At 43.0% G+C, this 22051-nt stretch overlaps 1 protein-coding gene across 9 annotated transcripts in view; it reads left to right on the top strand.

Annotated features, from left to right (window-relative positions):
• HDAC8 (histone deacetylase 8) overlaps nucleotides 1–22051 on the top strand; it is a 278811-nt gene that overhangs the window by 234366 nt on the left and 22394 nt on the right. For all 9 annotated transcript variants that reach the window (XM_037734637.1, XM_017517808.2, XM_017517803.2 and 6 more), the window contains one exon: nucleotides 21382–21487. In XM_037734637.1, coding sequence (XP_037590565.1) covers nucleotides 21382–21487 — 106 coding nt within the window. The remainder of the gene's footprint in view (nucleotides 1–21381; nucleotides 21488–22051) is intronic.

The raw sequence follows: 22051 nt of genomic DNA, 5'->3' as shown, positions 1-22051 counted from the left end.
AAAAAAAAAAAAAAAAAAAAAAAAAAAAAAAAAAAAAAAAAAAAAAAAGAGCATAAAGGACTACTATGAGCAACTGTATGCCAACAAATTTTGTAACCTAGATGTAATGAATATATTCCTGGAAAGACACACAATACCAAAACTAACTCAAGAGAAAATGGAACGGAATATCTGAATAGACCTAAACTAAGTAAAAGAAATTGAATTCATGATTTTTAAAACTGCCACAAAGAAAACCCCAGGCACATATGGTTTCACTAGTTAATTCTACTGATTGATACCAATAATGATTGATTTTATTTGTCAACTTTATTGGGCCACAAAAATGCTCAGATATCTGGCTAAACATTATTTCTCATTGTATGCATGAGGGTGTTTCCAGAAGAGATTACCATTTGGATTAGTAGACTAAATCAAGAAGATTTTCCTTCTTAGTATGGTGGAAATATAAAATGGTACAGCCACACTGGAAAACAGCATGGCAGTTCCCTAAAAAGTTAAATAGAATTACCAAATGACCCAGAAATTCTATTCCTAGGTATATAACCACATATGTTCACACAAGAATGTGTATACGGATTTTCATAGCAACATTATTCATAAGAGCCAAAAATTTGGAAACAACCCAAATGTCCATCTACTGATAAATGGATAAACAAAATGTGTATCTATACAATGGAATTCAGCCATAAAAAGAATAAATTACTGATACATACTACAATATGGATGAAACTTGAAAACATTATGCTAAGTGAAAGAAAGACATAAAAGGGCACATATTCTATTATTCCATTTGTATATGTCCAGAATACGCAAATCCATAGAGACAGAAACTAGATTACTGGTTGCCAGGGACTTAGGGAAGAAGAAGTGAATGCTCAGTGGATATAGGTTTCCTTCATGGGTGATGAAAATGTTCTGGAATTAGATAGTGGTTGCACAACCTTATAAATATGCTACTTGTAAATATACTAAATAATGCACTCTAAAAGGGTAAATTATATCTCAAGGAAAAAAAGGCAGAGGGACAGATTTGGCTCATGGGCCATAGTTTGTCAATTCCTGGTCAAGATCAATGGTTGTTGGAGTCACATAGACCAGAGTTAGAATCCTAATTTTCAACTTATGAGCTCCATGACCTTGGATAAATCACTTAATAGCTTTAAGCCTCACTTTTCTTTTTAATATGTTGGAGATATGTATAGTATCTCCCTTGTATTGTGTGAGAATGGAGTTAGGTCAAATATAAGCTCCATGAAGGCACTCTATCTCCAGGACCTAGAACTGGCAGGCACCCAATAACTAAAGAATTTAACACAGTCACTGACTCAGCATAATAAATAATAGCAAATCCCTATATAGTATTTACTGTATTACAGCTACTATTCTAAGTGCTTTGCAGAACTTTATTTCATTTAATACATAGTATTATTATCATCCTCATTTTCCAGATGAGGAAACTAAGGTACAAGAAACTTATGTGACTTGCCCAAAATTACACAACTAGCAAATGGTACAACTAAAATTAAAACCCAGGCAGTTGTGCTCATAAGTCTATGCAATAAATGTTGAATGTCAATTATCATCATCATCATCATCATCATCATCATGGAGTTCAAAACATATCCAAAGATACAGATCTCCTTTCTCCTTTTGGTATCTAAGCACGTACTAACAACTCCACTTCCTCGGTGTTTGATTTAGGATGAGGATGCTTCCCAAGTCTTTGAAGTTCCGCTACAGAACATATTCATTCTTTCATCCATCCATTCATTCATGTATTTATCAAGCATGTACAGGATCCCTACTGTGTTCTAGGCCCTGTGCTATATAGAAATAAAAAAGACGTACTCACTATCCTGAAAGAGCTCAATGTCTAGTTGGGAAGATAATTATAATCCACAGTGATAAGTACTGTAGTAGAGATTATGCAAGGGTCCTATGGAAGCAGAAAAGACCCAGGCAGGGGATAGTGTGGAGGTAGGAAGAAGGAAGGACCTGTGAACACTTCCTGGAGGAAGTGGTACCTGGAGAATGTTCCCAAAAAGGAATGTGGATTAGTCAGATGTCGGAAGGGAGAAATAAGTCAAGATTAGGTTACAGTATATATACAGACTGAAAGGCCCAGGAGCCCTTGGTGAAGCCCAGGGAACAAACAGCACAGAGTCCAACATGACCAAAAGCCAGGTGGCGGAGGGGACCTGGAAAAGCTCCTAAGGGCCCAATTGCCATTCAAGTCATTCCCCAACCCCTTACCCTACTTTACTTTTCTCTGCAGCACTTATCACCATATGACATGTACCTGCTTGTTTATTTACTGTCTCCTCCCACTAAAATGTGAGCTCCCTGAGGACAGAGACTTTGTTTTGTTCACTGCCATATCTCTTTTAACTACTATATACACCCGATTGCCTGCATTCATAGGCACTCAATAAGTATTCTGAAATGAATGCACAAAATGAAATCAATAAACTAATGTCCTGAGAGCTCTAGGGAAGACAGAGATGATTAAGATACAGGACCCAACCTCCAGGAACTTATAGGCTAGCAGGAGACCTAATACGTGAACATGAGTGCCTATTGCACTCTATCTCCTCTCTTCTTTCACTTCCTGCTTTCTCTCCCAGAACTTTCAGACTGTCATCTGACCATTCAAAATTCCCCATCCCTCTCAAATATTTCTCCACCGCATCCAGGACTTCCTAGTCCCCAAAAGTGGCTCATGTTCCAACATACACCTGCTGTTGGAAATAGATGTTGGATGCCGCAAAGAAAAATTAGCACTGAGACAAAGGATCTCTCAGCAATGCAATTTTTACTTCCTGGACTGCAAGAAGGGTACTCCCACTAGCTATCATGCCATGAGAGTACGATGAACAAAGGAAAACAGACGAATTTATTCCTTATGCAATTGGAGTCATCCTTACTGCTGTGTCTGATCTCCGTTGGCTGGAGTCAGACCTTACAATCTAAACTAAAACCCGATTGGCTAACAACTTAAAAGTTTTCTAAACAGGTGAAAGCAATAGAGAATTGGTACATGCCTGTGAGCATGTCCAGCACAGATATCTTGGTTAAAGTACAAGGATATAGAATGTACTACATGCCTGTAAGCATGGCATGTCTAACAGCTACATAGGGTAGGGCTTAACAAAGTTATTAGAACACTTGTTCTTTAACAAGAAAGGAAACTTTAAAAAGGAACATTTCTACTTCCCACACCTGTCCTCCTTCCTGGCTCTGCCCATTAAAAATCTCATTCCTGGTAGCTGCCCAAGTCTACTAGATGTTGTTAGCATGCTCAAACTAATTTTCACAAAGGTATGACTCACTTCCAGAGCAGTCTAGGGTATATTACTTTTTTAACTTTTCATTACAGAAACTTTCAAACATAAATAAGGCAGAGAGAAGAATATAATGAATCCCCATGTACCCATCACCCAGCTTCAACAATTACCAATATTATCATTCCTATTTCTTCTATCCCCCATTTTTTTCTGAAGAATTCTAAAGCTGATCCCAGATATCATACCATTTCATAGATGATGGCCTATAAATATTTATCTCTAACAGACAAGGACCTTTTCTTCTTACCATAAACACAATACCATTATCAAACTCAACAAAATCAATAATCCCTTAACATCATCTGTGGTGGTTAATACTGAGTGTCAACTTGATTGAAGGATACAAAGTATTGATCCTGATTTTGTCTATGAGGGTGTTGCCAAAGGAGATTAACATTTGAGTCAGTGGGCTGGGAAAGGCAGACCCACCCTTAATCTGGGTGGGCACAATCTAATCAGCTGCCAGCATGGGCTAGAATATAAGCAGGCAGAAAAATGTGAAAGGAGAAACTGGCCTAGCCCTCCTAGCCTACATATTTCTCCCATGCTGGATGCTTCCTGCACTCAAACATGGGACTCCAAGTTTTTCAGTTTTGAAACTCAGATTGGCTCTCCTTGCTCCTCAGCCAGCAGACAGCTTATTGTGGGACCTTGTGATCATGTGAGTTAATGCTTAATAAACTCCCCCTTTACATACATATGTATATGTTCCATTAGTTCTGTTTCTCTAGAGAACACTAATACATAATCTAATACCAATCCTATTAAATTTTACCCATTTGTCCCCAAAATATCCCTTACATGGATTTGTTCAAATCAGGCTCCACAGAAGGTCCATACATTAGGCATATACTTTTTAGGTTTAAGGCTACTTGATAGAATTTCAGGCCTTATGGAAAAGTGGGGACTAATCAGCTTGAAGGCCCTCTAGACATCCCAGATTTCCTAACCCTAGGACCTTAAGGATAGCTTCTCCCTGGCTGGAGAAAGGAGCTAGCCATTCAGGCCCCAGGTCCCTCATCTGATCTTTTTTCTGTTCCCCAATAAGGGGTGGAGTGGGGAGACAAGGAGAACCAGAGAAATGCCTTGCAACCAAGTTTTTGCTCTGCCTCCTCTCCAACTTCCCCTAATCCCCACCTCCATCCTGGCTGACCTCAGAAATATTTGGTTCCGCTGTGTAAATGTCATCGTAATTACAGTCATTCTTAGGAACTGCTTATCATTATGCCTAATTACAGTGCAGCACAATAATCATTATGTGTATCATTAAAGATGTGTCAGATTGACTTTGCCATGAGTTTTATTTCAATACTAAATTGTTCCAGTAGGCACAGCCTTTAGAGCTTGTTGCTCCTCGTCCCTACTGGGGAGCAGGAGACCAGCTGTTCGCCAGCCTGCATCTGAGCATCCCATCCTGTCCGACCCAGTCCTGTCCACTGCCACCTGCGCTGGCTCTGCTGCAGCCCAGTTCCGAGGTGCCTGCCTGCCTGCCTGCCTGCCTGCCTGTCTGCTCTTCCTCTCCATGGACTGCACACCTGAGCTTAAGGCAGAGTGATTTGCACTTAACAAACAAAAACAACAAAACCCTGCAGGCTCTGCCAGCATCAACCACTGCTCCCCCTGTCCACCAAGATCTCAGTCAAGCTTCTTATTGACTCAAGTCATGCAACATCTTCATTATTCTCCCTATATGGTGATAGGGAATGTAAAATGAGCTGATATGTCCAAAGTCATTGGGTTCATCATTAGCAGAACCGGAAAGAGAACTAGAAGCTGTGATGCTGAGCCGGAGCTTCCGTGGGAGCCCTGGCCAGGTCAGGCTCTGTGCGTTAGGCATTCCTCTCTGGTAATTGATGCATTTTCAGTTTTCAAATGTACTAAACGATGCTATCTGTGCTGCTGGGCAACTTCCTGAGAAGCAAGCACAGGAGAGTTGAGGGGTGTGGGGGCAGGGAGCAGTACTTTTCCAACTCGTGTTTTCGTGCTGTGAGAACCAAGCTGAGAGCCTGGACGAGGTCACCCTACACCTTACCTCATTGGTACATTGTCAGGCTGCCTCTGCCAGCAGACTTCTTGCTGCTTGCCAGCACCAAGGTCGTCACGAATCAGATAAACCAGTGTTGAAGAAGCATGTACAACATATCAAATCATTGCCTAATGAGCCTTTCTTCTGGGTCCTGTGCAGACCCAACAAGTGAGTTCAATGCATGTTTGCTCAAATGCTTATTTATTCAGCCAGGCTTAAGTGAGGGCCATCTTTGTGCCTTGCTTTGTGCTAAGAAAGCATCTTTGTGCCATGTAGTTCTTACTCCTAAGAACTGCACTCACAGCCCAGTGGGGCAGAAAAGCCTGTAAACAGAGTGGGCCAGAGGGCTGTAAAAGGTCTTGTGGATGGCTGGACGCGGTGGCTCATGCCTGTAATCCCAGCACTTTGGGAGGCTGAGGTGGGAGATCACGAGATCTGGAGATTGAGACCATCCTGGCCAAAATGGTGAAACCCCATCTCTACTAAAAATACAAAAATGAGCTGGGCATGGTGGCGTGTGCCTGTAATCCCAGCTACTTGGGAGCCTGAGGCAGGAGAATCACTTGAACCAGGGAATTGGAGGTAGCAGTGAGCCACTGCACTCCAGTCTGCAACAGTGAGACTCCGCCTCCAAAAAAAAAGCCGGAGGGGGAGGGGCCTTGTGGAAACACAGGGGAGAGAATGAGGAACTCTGCCTTTGAGGAGTCAGCAAAGACTTCAAAGAGGTTACATTTGAGCTGGGTCTTGAAAGCTGAGTAGGAATGGTCTAGGCTGAGAAGGGAGGGCTGGGCATTCTCTGCAAAGGGAATGGTGAACAGAAAGGCAGGGAGGTGTGACAGAGCGTGAAGGAACCCAGGATCCTTTTGCAGATAAAGAGGAAACGAGTTTCCATTAATGTATCTCATGGCCTTAATAATTTAAGGTCAGACCTCGAGCTGGACCATCACTCTGGTTGACTGGTTTTCCATGACCTTTGCTTCCCTGCCCCTCTTTTGTGCCAGGCTTTTGGTCTTTTTGTAGTACCTCTGAATTTAGCTCAAAAGCTGATGCTGAAATATGCCATTTCATTTTGTTCATTCTACATTCTACATTTTGTGCCAATCACACTGGCCCACTGAATGGCTTAGCTATATGTTATTCTAGGTTTCATGGAGCAGCAAAAGGAGGCCTTTTTTTCCCTAGTGTCAAACTCAAGGAAGCAGAGCCTGCTGTGGGAAAGGATGACACAAAATCTTTGAGGATACCTGAACTCCAAGGGCTAGGCATTTTCTGCCCATGTCTGTTGTCAACTGAATGCATGTTTGTTTAACTGCAGACTGCTCTCTTCATTAGAAGGACATTAAAATGCTATTGGTTTGAGTGTGGCAAGGTGATAAATCATCCTTGTGTGTACTCTTAAATAAACTATTAGGGGACAAGCTTAAATGTGCCTTTGCTAATCTGTTGGTGAACATTAGCCACATCTAGAGCCTTAGAGGGGCCCAACAGCCATAAGTTAGAGTTTGTGTAATGAAAATGAAACCCCCTTCATGTATCTAGCCTCCAGGCATTTTCACAAAATTTCTTCCTGTGATCCTCATATACAACCATTTAAGGTTGGTGGAGTGGAAACTCATGCCCCATTTGACCAATGTGGTGACAGAGCCTTGAAGAATTAAGTGTTGGTGGAAACCAGGCCCCTGATCACAGTGCTGGGGATCGTTCCTACTACTCCGTGCTGCCTGCTGCTGAGCCAACCTTTCCCCTGTAGCATGTGGGCCTGGACAGAGGTGGCACTCACACATTTATAGGACAGCGGCTTCAGGGAAGCACCAAATCTACAACTGTGGAATAGGCTCCCAGCTATGTTCACAGTACCCTCGCCTTAAGAAGTACCTCTGGATGCCTGCCATGTTGGCACCAAACTAATAAGGTAGATAAAGAATGATAAAAGAGCAACCTTGGAGAGCAAATAACCCTCCAAGATCTACGTCATTTACTCCCTTCTTACCAGCAGGATCAGGTTCAACCTACATAAATCTATTTTAGTGTATTTTAATTGCTTGTAAACTAAGTGTTTCCTGGATATGCCACTGACCATGAATAATTAGAATCATTTCAATGACTGGGTTTTGGAAAGTGAATGGGAGAGCAGACAAAAAGGGGCTGCTCAGAAGCAAGAGCCATTTGTTAAAGTGTGAGTGGAAGTGTTGTCTCAGCCTTCTCCAGTTTTATTTTGTTTTTCTCATGATGTCACTAGAGCTGCCTGTTTTTCAACTACACGGGCTGCCCTTTATTTTTTATGCATCTCTCGGGTTAAGTAATGCCAACTGCTGACAATGACCAGGCCCAACTGGCCACATGTCAGCATCATTCATTCACTCAGCAAAAATGTATGGAGTGCCTACTATGTGCCAGGCCCATACCAAATCTGAGGGACAAAGAAAAGAATAAAGCCCAGTTCTTACCCTTGAGGGGAACACTGCCCAGTGGAGGAGACAAGCACAAAAACAGTTACACTAGAATGTGTAAGTGATAGAATCAAGAGGCAGTGGGCCATGGGAACACAGAGGAGGAACCTACTCCATCTGGGGGAGCTGGGAACAGCACAGTACAGAGGCAACATTTAGCAAGGGCTCAAGGGAAACAGAAGAGTTGACCAGATAAAGAGGAGCGGGGAGAAACACTTCAAGTCAATGTGGCTACAGTTTAGGGGCTGTAGCCCAGGCTGTGGTGTGCAATAAGGCTGGAGACCAGCTGAGCCAGACCATGAAGGCCTTTGTATGTCCTGCTTCCAAGTTTGGACTCAGTCCTGCAGTCAGTGGGGAGCCGACCATGGTTTTTAAGCAAGGGAATGACATGATCAGATCTGAATTTCTGATGGAAAGCTCAGGAAGGGAGGGGAGACAGGAAAATCAGTTAGAGGCTGACTAAGATTTTGCTTTGTCTTCTCTCTGGACTGCAGGAGCTCCTTGCCTGCACTTCTATTATGGCTCTTCCCACAGTCCATTATAATTGCTCATTCGCATAGCTGTCTCTCCATTCACTCCTTAAGGACAGGGGCCAAGTCTCCTGCATCTCTTCATGACCAGAGCCTGGCACACAGGAGTGCTCAGGAAACATTGGTATCATGTGAATGAGTGAATAAATGAATCAGTAGGTGGAAAGCAAGTGTAACTCCAATTTGCCCCAAGTAACCACTCTGATGGATATATCAGAGATAAATCCTACTCTGATGGAGTAGCAATTCCATCCATGGCTTTTCCCCTCTCTGCCAAGCCCATCAATCTACCATTGTCCATCAGAAAAGAAAGATGCATTATTCAAAGCAGACAAGAAAATTGCTTACAGGGCTGTGCTGGTGCTGGTTTTGACCCAGTACTCTGTTCTTTCTCTATAAATTAATTTTTGATGACTTGTGTAGAGTAGATCTTCATTGTCCTCATTCCACTTCTTTTGCATTTCATACCTTCTCTTCCTTCCTACTTAAATCTTGCCCTTCCTTCAAGGCCAGTTCAATTGCCCCCCATCTCCTCCATGAAGCCTTATTCATTACTCAGCCCCCACACTCAGAATTAAGAATTCCCACTTCAGAATTTCCCTTGAGAAATGACTTACCTCTGACATTCTTCTCATCATAGTTATTCCTGTACTTGTCTGTATTCTCTACTAGACTGTAAGCTCCTCAAGACCAGAGATTGTATCTGCATCATCACCATCTCCCCAGCACCTACCACACTGAATCCTGCCCCAGCAGAAAACCAGTGAGTGTTTTCAAATGTAGGTTGAGCATCCCAAATTTGAAAATCTGAAATCCAAAATGCTCCAAAATCCAGAACTTTTTGAGCACCAACATGGTGTGCAAAGGAAATGGTCACTGTAACATTTCAGATTTCAGATTTTTGGATTAGGCATGCTCAACTAGTATATACAGTGCAAATATTCCAAAATCTGCAAAAAAAATCAAAATCCAAAATACTTCTGGTCCCAAGTATTTCAGAAAAGGGATATTCAAGCTGTAATACCCAAAGCATAGTGCTTGCTATCAGGCTGTCCCCTGAGAAATAATGCCAGTCTTGGGAGTGCTCCATGCCTCTTTGTATCTTCTTGCACACAGTTAGATATATGTTTCTTTGTTTAACAAGTAGTGAGAAAAAAGTCATTTCTCATCAAATAGTGGGAATATCACAGAGATAGAGATCTCCTAAGCCATATTATTTTGGGGGGTCTTTTTTGGTACATATTTAGAGGGTACAAATGCAGGCTTCTTATATGCATATATTGCATGATGGTGAAGTCTGGGCTTTTACTGGACACGTCACCCATTATTTAAGGTATTCTGATGAAATTAGGCATATTCAGGATGGTATTATTTCAGGTATTTTGAATGCACAAAATCCAGTGCCTCTAAACAAAGCACAAACACACTAATGCATTCAGGGTCATAAGTACAAATCTTTGCTGAAGAGCTTCAAAAAAAAGATGATGAGCATTCCCTTTGAAAGGACTTATAACAAATTAGCTCTTCTTGGAACACATTATGCAAAATACCAAGAATTCAAATTTTCCAGGTAGAAATGTCCAGCGGATGTTTATAAATGCACGTCAGAGGCTGAGGACAAACACCGACAGGACCCAGAGATGTAGGATCTTCATGTAGGCGTGATTACAACAACAACAGAGAGCACAAACTCCTGTAGAGAGAGAGAAGAGAGGCTGAGGATATAACCTGAGGGTACCTACATTTCAGAGACAGATGAAAGTCTCCAGGGAAGGAGACTGAGAAGAAATAGGGAGAGCAGTGGTGATGAGGGAGAAGATAGTGTGATGACATGTGCTGGAGAGAGATCAAATAGGATGAGTGATAAATGAAAAGAAGACCTTAGGTTGGGCAATTAGGAGGTCACTCTTGGTGTCCTAAAGCAGGAATAGCAAATGTAGGGCACATATGACTACATGCCCTCAGATCCCACCCTGCGGGGATCCACATACTCCTATGGATATATTACAAATTGATCATGGCCCACTTCCCTGCTGAACCAAGGCACAGCCTCAGAATCTTTCTCAACACAGTACCCCAGGCAGCTACTACCAATCGGTCAGAGCTGTCAAGAAGCTGAAACCATCTCTCTTCTGAAAAACAGTTCAAGGCCGGGCATGGTGGCTCATGCATGTAACCCCATCACTTTGGGAGGCCAACGTTGGGGGATCACCTGAGATCAGGAGTTCGAGACCAGCCTGGCCAACATGATAAAATCCCATCTCTACTAAAAATATTTAAAAATTAGCTAGGTGTGGTGGTGCATGCCTGTAATCCCAGCTACTCAGGAGGCTGCAGCAGGAGAATTGCTTGAGCCTGGGAGGCAGAGGTTGCAGTGAGCCTAGAGTAAGCCATTGCACTATTGTACTCCAGCCTTGGTGACAGTGACACTCCATCTCAAAAAAAAAAAAAAAAAAAAAAGCAGTTCAATGGAGGTACGGGTTGCAGTGAATTGAAGTGTCTAAGAAATGAGGAGGTCAAGGAAAATTTGATGTAAAAAACCTTCCTGTGTAGGCGTGTTTCCAAAATATTCATTTGATTAACAGGGACATATGATATAACCAGAGTTGGCCCTGCACATAGCATGAAGAAGGAATTCTCTCTAATCGTGGAAATTTGAGGATCAGCAGTGATGGGGCAAGGTATTAGTCTTGGCCAGGGCCCTTCCCTAAAACCCTTGAAACCACACCCTAAAGGAAAATTCTGGCCTGCAGGGAGACCCCGAGTGAAGTGGCGGCCACCCTGCCCTTGTTTTTCCTGCCTCCTCCTCTGGACCTCCTTCTTCCCCTTCCCAATATAAGTGCCTCCTCATTTTTATTTCTTCTACTCCTTTCTGTTACCTCTGTCCTGTGCCTCTCTCTCCTAACACTTCTAATTTCTCACTCCCTTCTCTTCCTTTCCATCTTTCTTATTTATTTTCACTTGGAATCCTTCTCTTCTTGATCTCTCTGCCCCTCTTTCTGGCTTCAGGATTTGGAGATATAACATAAGCTCTTCAGAATTCACCCTCATTCAGTCTAAATGGGCATTTGTAGAGAAATCCAATTTTACTACTGCTCATTACATTCAGAGCTCTGTTTCTTTGTACAGTTGATAAAGCACAAGAAAAAGAATGATAATATTCAGCATTTAATAATATTTACTGAACATTTACAATGAGCCAAACATACTGTTCTAAATTCTTTACATGAATTCACTCATTTATTGTCACAACAATCCTATAAAATAGTTTCTGTTATTATTCCCATTTTACAAACAAGAATACCAAAGCACAGAACAGTTAAGTCACTTGCCTAAGGTCACACAGCTAGTAGATGTTCATTTGTGTTGCTATAAAGGAATACCTGAGGCTCGACAATCTATAAAGAAAAAAGACTTAATTGGCTTTTGGTTCTGCAGGCTGTACAAACATTACACCAACATCTTCTGGTGAGGCCTCAGGAAACTTCCAATCATAGTGGAAAGCAAAGGGGAGCCAGCATGTTACATGGCCAGAGAGGAAGCAAGAGAGAGATGGGAAAGGTCCCGGACTCCTTTAACAACAAATGTGACATTAACTCTCAGAGCGAGAACGCACTCTTTACCATGGGGAGGACACCAACCCAAACACCTCCCACCAGGCCTCACCTCCAACATTGGGGATCACATTTCAATAGGAAATTTGGAGAAGACACACATCCAAACTCCATCAATGGTAGAGCAAAGATGTAGGACTCATCCCATATGACTCCAGAAATCTCAGTTTTTAACTGCTATGCTTATTGCTTCATGATGTGGTGGAATCCTATAAGGGAAGTTCAAAGTCATTGGTTCAAGTTCACATCTGTTAACTGTATTACATAGTGTTAAGATTATGATCTTGGGCAAGTCACCTAATTTGTCCAGTGCCCCATACGTGTGAGGGCATTTTATTGTACACTAACCAATACTACATACTTTAGCTTGGATTTATTCCTCACTTTTGCTATAATATCTTTCCTCTCTATTTGATTGTCGTCTCCTTGAGAGCAGTCACCAAACCTTATTATTTTTTTGTTGTTGTTGTTGTTGTTTCATTTTTTTTAGTACTCAGCTGTCCCTAGGGCCTAGAATGATGCTCAGCACCTAATACAATGCATGCATGTGCACACATGCACACATATACACACACACACACTGCTGTGGATTGGCTAACACAGGAACCTTACTAATTAGATAATATGAAAAAGGGCTATATATATGTGTTCACAAAAGCTTCTAAGTACTTTAGCTAATGAAATAAGATGTTAATATTGAGTATATCCTTTGCTTAAATATAATTACAGCTCAAGTTACAGTGAGCCATGATTGCATCACTGCATACCAGCCTGGGTGACACAGTAAGACCTTGCCTCTAAAACAAAATAACAATAATAATAATTAGTGTTCCAGTAAGATTATATTTTTCAGGTTTACCTGATTCTTTTGCTTAATAAACTTTTTTTATACCAATAGATAAAATGCCATTAAAATATCTGAAAAATAAAAACATTTCCATGCCCTCTTCATTCACTCAAACAGTTCTTGGCACAACCATGCACTGGTGTATAAACCTCACCACCAAGCAGTTTTTAGGTACCAACTCTGTGTTCAGAGGTAAAATGAGTACCACAGGTGGGATACAAATGTAGCCTAAACAGGACACCAGGTTTCTATTCCAGCAACTAAGAATTCACTTTTTTTTCAACCTCAGGTTCACCTCCACATGTACCATCTTATCTCCAATAGCCCGTATCTCCCTGACCTTTTGGTTGTGCTCTGTACACTCCCAATCCCGCATCCCCCTGCCTGCTCACAATCACTTTTGATGTGCTGCTTCCTGCCAGTTCAATTCAACAACTAATGGAGTTATTATTTTTGTTTGTGTTGTAAAGCCATGGCAATAAAATCTACTCCCAATAATACCACTGCAATTTTATGTCCTTCAAATGTACCATAAATGACATACATAATCACTGAATTTCCTGTAAACAGAAATGGTTTTCTTGGAAAAAAGAGGGGCTTTTTTTGTTTCCGTGATGGTTGAGCCCAAGTTCTTTGATGGAGTAATTGGTGATATAGGAAAGGTTGAGAAGCATCATACAAGACCATGTTATGGCTCAAAGGGCTGGTGCCGTGTTATTCTGGTTATGATGAGTTCTTTTCAAAGGGTGATTCAGGATGAGAAAATCTCTTCCTGACCAGAACCTACATTACCATCACAGGCACGACTTCCCCAACTAAAAACAGTAAAGCCTCAGGGGTCTGCAAGAGAGATTGGAACTGACCTTGGGCTTGCCCTGATAGAAGCAAGTATAACTTTTAGGAAAAAGTATACCTTGAGTTAACAATAAAAAATGTGAGAGCTGCTTGGATTTTTATAGAAAGGGATTTGGACAGAAGCAGTGTCATTGTATCCCTGACTGACTAGGAGAGAGGGAGGCTACTTTAGCCACAGAACCATATTGCCAGCATGGCAGATGTATCCCTTTAAGCATCTTCCTTATGCTGCTTCTCATCCCTGAAGTTCCAGGAGATTTCACTTTACTGTTCTCTATCTTCCTCTCTACTTGCTCTTTTTCCTTCTATTCACTGGATCTCTTTATCCCCTGACTACCTTGTAAATATAGACATTCTCCCAAATTTTTTTACCTTAGTCCCCAGCCATGACCTCACTTCTACACACTATCATCATCTCTCCAGCTGCCTCTTAGACATCGTGATCCAGATGCCTCACCATCATCTCAAACCCAGCTAAACCCAAGCCTATCACCTTCCCTTAGGTAGACTTGCTCTTCCTGCTAACTTACCTCAGCTTCTGTCAGTGGCACTGCAAGTCTCCCACTCACCCAGACTCAAAATCCAGTAGTAAACTTTGACTTCTCTCTTTTCCTTCATAGTCAACCAGTTGGCAAGTCCTATTGAGTCTACCATCTCAGTATCTCTTTTCTTTCTTTTTTTTTTTTTTTTTTTTTAGACAGGGTCCCAATCTGTCACCCAGGCTAGAGTGCAGTGGTGCAATCTTGGCTCACTGCAACCTCTGCCTGCTGGGTTCAAGGATTCTCATGCCTCAGCCTCCCAAGTAGCTGGAACTACAGGCATGCACCACCATGCCTGGTTAATTTTCATATTTTTAGTAGAGATGGGGTTTCACCATGTTGGCCAGGCTGGTCTTAAACTCCTGGCCTCATGTGATCCACCTGCCTCAGCCTCCCAAAGTGCTGGAATTACAGGGGAGAGCCACCACGCCTGGCCCCAACACAGTATCCCTTTCCCATCCACTCCATCCCCACAGCAATCACTCTGGTTCAAGCCTTTTGTGTCCCCCACTTTGTACTATTGCAGGTGCCTCCACGTTGGTCACCCAGCCTTTCATATGCTGCTCTCAGTTCCCATAAGGCACAGCTCCAGTCCTGACTCTGCCTCATTGCCTGTCACATTAAGTCCTGTCTCCTCAACATGGGAATCAAGGCTTTCTATGCTCTCTTTTCCCAACTTTAGCCCACTAACAGTGCTTGCTGGTCCCCAAACTTGTCCTGCATTCTTTTGCCTCCTCTAACTATCCTCCAATGCATACTCCATCCCTGCCTGTCTGTCTGGAATCACCCCATCCTTCAAGAGCCTAATCCTCCCTACTGGATGTGAATCTGTTCAGAATCCCAATCATTTTATTTCATTCAACAAACATGAATTGAGCACCTATTATTTTCCAGGCCTTATGCTAGTAGCTGTGGATAATAGGATAATATAAAGATTTAAAAAAAAACAGTATTCTTCCCTTGTGGATCTCTTTCTATGGGCCAGAAAGACAGGCATAACTAACTCGAAATATCTATTATGCCGCCCCGGACTCCGATCCTATAGACTCTTTCCCCTCAGCCCATAAACATACTTAATATCCTCCCATCTACCCAGCTCTACCCCTGTATCAAGCTCCTGGGGAAAAAAAAAAAAAAAAAAACAGTATACAGAAGGGGTCCCCAACCCCCACCCCACGAGGCCACAGGCCAGTGTCCTTTTAGGAACCAGGTCTCAGAGCAGGAGGTGAGCAGCGGGCAAGAGAGGATTACCATCTGAGCTCCACCTCCTGTCAGATCAATGGCAGCATTAGGTCCTCATAGGAGTGTGAACCCTATTGTGAACTGCACATGCAAGGGATCTAGGTTGTGCACTCCTTATAAAAATCTAATTAATGCCTGATGATCTGAGGTGGAACACTCTCATCCTGAAAGCATCCCCACCTCCCTAGTCAATGGAAAAATTGTCTTCCACAAAACTGGTCCCTGATGCCAAAAAGGTTGGGAACTGCTGGTATACAGTAGTTCCCTTCTTATCCCCCCTTTCACTTTTCTCAGTTTCAGTTACCTGCTGTCAACTGTGGTCCAAAAATATTAAATGGAAAATTCCAGAAATAAACAATTCTCAAATTTTAAATTGCACGTTGTTCTTAATAGCATGATAAAATCTCATACTGTTCTGCTCCCTCCCACCCAGGACATGCATCATCCCTTTGTCCAGAGTATCCATGCCGTCTATGCCACCCACCATTAGTCACTTAGTAGCTGCCTTGATTATCAGACTAACTGTCACAGTATCACAGTGCTTATGTTCAAATTACCCTTATTTTGCTTAATAATGGCCCCAAAGCACAAGAGTTGTGATGCAGGCAGTTCAGATATGCCAAAGAGAAACCATGAAGTACTTCCTTTAGTGAAAAGGTAAAAGTTCTCAACTTAAGGAAGGAAAAAAATCATATGCTGAGGTTACCAAGACCTACAATAAGAACAGATCTATCTGTGAAATCATGAAGAGCCGGGCCGGTAGCTCACGCCTGTAATCCCAGCAATTTGGGAGGCCTACGTGGGCAGATCATTTGAGGTCAGGAGTTGGAGACCAGCCAAGAAGACCAGCCTGGTCAACATGGTGAAACCCTGTCTTTACTAAAAATACAAAAAAAATAGCGGGCATGGTGGTATGCAACTGTAATCCCCACGACTAGGGAGGCTGAGGCAGGTGAATCACTTGAACCCAGGAGGGGAAGGAAGGAAGGAAGGAAGGAAGGAAGGAAGGGAGGGAGGGAGGGAGGGGGGGAGGGAGGGAGGGAGGGAAGGAAGGGGGGAAGGAAGGGAGGAAGGAAGGAGGGAAGGAATCTGCTAGGTTTGCTTTCGCACCTCAAACTGCAAAAGTTACAGCCACAGTGAAGGATAAATGCCTAATTAAGAAGGAAAAGGCATTAAATCCGTGGATGGAAGACAACAGAAACCTGTTCCCATTGAGAACAATCAGGCTCATTACTATCTGCGGTTTTAGCCATCCACTGGGAGTCTTAGAATCTATCCCCCGGGGATGAGGGGGGACTACTGTATTTCCATCATCACTCTCATCTCTGCCTCCTCACTCCCATCAGACTTCTGCCCACCCTCCTCTGACTTTGCTGCAGCAAATGTCCCCTTCCAGTGGACAAATCAGAAGACACTTTTCAGCCTTCCTCTTTTTTACCCTCTCAGCAAGATTTCAAATTTCAGAACTGTTTGCACTCCCTGTGCCCACCTCTGAAGTAGTGCTGTTCCCCATAATTCTTTTCTTGCCTCTCCTGTCTTCTTACTCTGTAGTAAGTTCCCCCCACCCCCAGCAACCATGGTGTGGTGGCGTGTACCTGTAGTCCCAGCCACTCGGGAGGCTGAGGCAGAAGAATCTCTTGAACCCAGGAGGCAGAGGTCGCAGGGAGCCAAGATCACGCCAGTGCACTCCAGCGTGGGCAACAGCGTGTTACTCCATCTCAAAAAATAATAATAATAATAACACTTAGAAACTTTAGGTGCCTGACACATAATAAGCTTGTAATACGTGTTAGTGGTTATTACTTTTATTTTTAGTATGGCTAATATTATACCGCTCATCATACCGGTCTATAATAATCCCTCCTATGAAACATATCTTATTGTCTTTGTACCCTGATGACTAACCTAGTTGGGCACATAGTAGATACTAAATGTTGAGGCAAGGATAAAAGGATTGGTGGATTCAGGTTTGTTGCTTGGTTTCCTCTAACCAAACATGATAATGGAGGAATAGCAGCAACCTTGGGGCTTCTGAATATCTTTTTGACCAACTATCTAGTTGTATGCTGCTTTCACTGTGTAAGCAAGACCTGAAGAGACATGAGCAAGAAAAGAGCATTGAGGTGGGCTGAACTGAACTCAAGCTGAGCTATTTACATTTCTTTCTTCATTAACTCTAGGATTGAAAGGGACTGACTACACTAAAGTGGCCACTACCTTTCATTTCTGCCTCATCTAATACTTTCTATTTGCCTCCTTTTCAGTACTATATTCCCCCTCAAAAGTGCATAAACTGAAGCCCAGAAAGCAAAAGAAGTGCTGAGGGGGAAAGGGGAAGGGGTGGAGAGAGGTTAGCACCTCCCTCTTTTCTTTACTGAGATCAAAGCCAGCATTTTCCCTTGAAGGTCAGCTGGCCTCTTTCATCCCCTGCTCCACCTGTCTGGGAATGGGATTGCTGCTTGCCGATTTCTTTTCCTCTTCAGGACTGGAGGGCAGTTTCAGGGTGGGGCCTCAAGCTATTTCTAGTTCTAGCCAAATCCCTCCACCCCAACATCTCTTTTGCCTTACGTGATCATATTTCCTTTCCACCTCGCCAGTAAGTAACAAGTGGCAGGACTATAGGACAGGAAACAGAGAAGTCAGCTTCTCCACAGGCTAGTCAATTTCTCCTAGGGTAAGCTAATGGCTTAAGCAAGTGGAAAGGGACACTGAGGCTGCTGGGCTTGCTCTGGCAGGAAGAACAGGCTCCTCTTTGTACATCTCAGCCCTAAGCACTTCACCTGATATCCTTCAGGGTATGGATGAGGCTTAGTTAGGCAAGGGCCTCTTGCCCCAGGAGAAGGGAATTCACATTTATTGAAGTCCTACTATGTGCTGCACCCTGTGCTAGGCCCTTTTATAGATATTATCTCATTGGTTCCTAACAACCCAACCAGATCAGCATTTGTCATCATCAGGTAAAAATGATGAAACAGAGATTTAAAAGCTTACCTGATGGCAGGTACACTAAAATCTCAGAATTCACCACTATATAATTCATCCATGTAACCAAAAACTACTTGTACCCCCAAAAGCTAATGAAATTTTTTAAAATTTTTTTTTAAAAAAGAAGAAGCTTACCCAAGGTACACACGCTAAACCTAGGCACCAAAATCTAGCTCCCCTGACTCTATAGCCAGTGTTCTTTCCACTTCATCATGCTGCCTCAAGAGTCTAGAAAAACCATTAATGCTATGAATTGATTCTTTGAATTATTTTACACAATTAGCTATATGGCTAGCTAAATCCTTGGTGAGTTAATTTAATTCAACATACATTTAAGGGAAACCTGTAATGACTTGAGTTGGACGCTATAGGGTATGCAAAGAAAACATGACGTAAGTTTCTACCTTTGCAGGCCAGCCAGCTGCCATGTAGAACTGGCTCACAACACAAGGACTTTCTTAAATCATCTGAGTCCCCTAATCTAAGAATAGTGCAAATACTGGAAATAACATTTGATTGGCAAAGGTGGGGAGAAGTTGAGGAACCCAGACTTCGCTATTACCTGCAGCCAGTCTGCTTCAGCAAAGAATGAGTTTTATATGATTGTGCCTACCATGTGGCTCAGTTAGTTAAAAGCCAGGTGCTAATGATACCAGGACAAGAGGCTTAATCCCGGTAGAACTGAGTTCTGTCACACAGCAGCCAATCCTGGTCCCAGCTGAACATCTTGCAACCGTGTGCTCTTGGTCAAAGAGGGAGCTAAAGTAGGAGAGTGAGGGTAAGTGCATAATAGGCACACATAAGTGAGGACGTGTTGTTCCAAACACTCAGCCCTAATCAAGCAGCTCATGACATGTCTCACTGACAGAGAATCGCCAGTGTCATCTTTGCAACTGGAGGCACAACATTCCCTCCTCCTATACCTCAGCTAGGCACCCCACCCCTGATTTTTATAGCATGTTGATGCCAGGACTTTGGGTCTCCGAGAGGAGCTTCTTCATTGCAGCTGCCTGCCTTCTGTTGTACTCTCTAAGCCTGTCTTTCCGTACCCATGAAATGAGTGTACCAATTGACACACTCTGGAGAAGAGGCTGCCTAAGGAGAGAGTGCCACAGCTGTTTAAAGCCTTCTCTTCCACAGCCAAGCCCAAACGGTCCTCAAACTTGGACTGAGGGGCCCTCCTTGCCTAAAAATACAAGCCTCTAAAGTTTCTTCAATCATGATGCAGGGGCAAGGGGGTACTGGCTGTGGATGTGTCCCCCAGGTAACACCTCTTGTCTGTTCCACATATGGGTTTGGTAAAGATAATCTCTACTCAAAGGCTTTTCTATCTCTGTAACTTGCAGCTTCAGGCATCAGAGAGTAATAGCAGGAAGGACCTAAGACCCTCTCTTTCTAGATCACTTCACATACACATATACACACACAAAGGGCATTATAAGCATTGGCACAGTCTTAGGCATTCTTCTTTTTTTCTTTTAATTAAATGTGTAGAGTTTTCTGTCACGGGTGTGGGAAACCATCTCCACATCAAATTACTTCCATGGATTCTACAAAGACACTGTTAGAATCCCTAGAGATTGTTCCACAACATCTCCCACGCTGCCAGATGTACATCCAGACTCTTAACAAGGATAATTTGGTGACAATGGCAATAACTCTGGATTCTTTTTAAGAAGCTATTTGAATGACATCAAAGTCATGATGCATATCAATATTCTTTTTTCATGTCCTCTGTACCACTTTTTTTTTCATAGAATTTGAATTTCCCTGGTTTACTTACCACCTAACAATATCACTATTGAAAGCACATAATGTTAAGGACCATATGCTCTCCCTCTGGAGAGTTTGCACAAATACTATTTCTGTTAAAAACTAAACAGAAATAGTAGCTTTGCATATTTCCCATTCAAAGACTTATCCCAATTGAATGATTCTCTTTGTCAAGGAATGTTTTACCCCAAATGGGCCCTACCAGAGAAGCTGAATCAGATATTGTGACTTCCCAAAGGTCACAAGGAGTCATCTACCAAGCTAGAAATAGAATCCACAAACATTTATTTTGATTCCCTGAATTTAAAAACAAATAAACTCTACTACTGAGAAAGAAAAATTAAAGTAGAGAAACTAGACTTCATTGCCATTCCTGGGACAGGGAATTCAAGGCAGCCAAAACTAACAGGCAGCTGCCATGGTCTGTGGGGACCAAGGAGATGAATAAGACACAGACAGGTGCTGCCTGCCTTCAGGGAGCTGACAATCCAGTGTGGGGAGATTGGGTCACTGTTGAAAAACCTCAATCCAATGCAGAATATGCCTGTGAACACCTAGAGGACCCCAGAGGAGGTCTCATCCATCTTTACAGCCCCTCTGCAGCCAGCACAGTGACCTGCATGTGATGTGCAGGCAAGCGCTGTGTGTTTAAGGGCCCTGAAAGAAGTATCAACAGAATGTTCTTGGGGTTGGTGGAGAAGGAGGGACAGCTTTGTGAAGGAGGTGACATTTGAGCTGTGCCTGGAAGGATGGGGAGGTTTTTCACAGGCAGCAGAGACTGGGGGAGGGCCTTTGCAGGCCCCAGGAAAGAGCAATGGCAAAGATCCTAAGGGAAGAGAAAGCATGGTGTGATTTGGAAAAGCACCAAACAGACTAGTGTGGCTAGAGGACAAGGAAGCAATAAGAACTAAAGTTGGAGAGAAAGTTGAGACCTGAGCAGAGAACTGTTGGACAGCAAGCCAAATAATTTCACAGGGGACTATCACTGAAGGTCTGAGCAAGGGGAGTAGTGATACCACCAAGGCAGGGCCTCCTGCTGCATCATCCTATTCAGCCCAAGGAGGCCTCCCTTGCCTTGTGGTAGTGTGAGTTTCTTTTGATTGTTTGTATGTGGTTGGTTTGGAGGTTTTATGTGACTTAGTTTGTTTTTTGGCCTTTCCCTTTTCCTTACAGTTTTTCACAGCATATGGTCCTGATTATGTGCTGGAAATCACACCAAGCTGCCGGCCAGACCGCAATGAGCCCCACCGAATCCAGCAAATCCTCAACTACATCAAAGGTGAGTACCACCCCTCGAGGGCTGCCCTCCTTGTTCCACCCAGTTTGTGGTGGCCCATCAGTGGGGGCTTCCTTAAATACCATTTGCCTTTTGGTAGCTAATCGTTTCACTGACTTGGAAGGGAAACCTCTTCTTGGCCTGACAGCTTGTAGCTGGAATTCTACACTGGCCACTCTGGTTGGGATTGTCATTTGGCTGGCTAATGTCACCTCAGAAGGACAAAGTGTTCAGCTTTTGGCACCTCCAGGGGAAAATCAGTTCTAAAGTGTTCCCTGAGACCCTTTTTATTTCAAAAGGCCAATAGTAAAGCACTCTTTAAGATGAGAAAAGTTGGCGGGACACCATGGCTCATGCCTGTAATCCCAGCACTTTGGGTGGCTGAGGAGGGAGGATTGCTTGAGCCCAGGAGTTCAAAACCAACCTGAGCAACATGGCGAGATTCCAACTCTGCAAAAAAATTTTAAAAATAGCCAGGCATAGTGGCATGTGCCTGTGGTTCCAAATACTTGGGAGGCTGAGGCAGGAGGATCCTTTGAGCTCAAGAGATCGAGGCTGCAGTGAGCC

Source organism: Cebus imitator, unplaced genomic scaffold (genome assembly GCF_001604975.1).
Source record: "Cebus imitator isolate Cc_AM_T3 unplaced genomic scaffold, Cebus_imitator-1.0 Scaffold648, whole genome shotgun sequence".
NCBI classification, from domain to species: domain Eukaryota; kingdom Metazoa; phylum Chordata; class Mammalia; order Primates; family Cebidae; genus Cebus; species Cebus imitator.
This window is presented reverse-complemented; position numbering and strand designations above follow the sequence as displayed.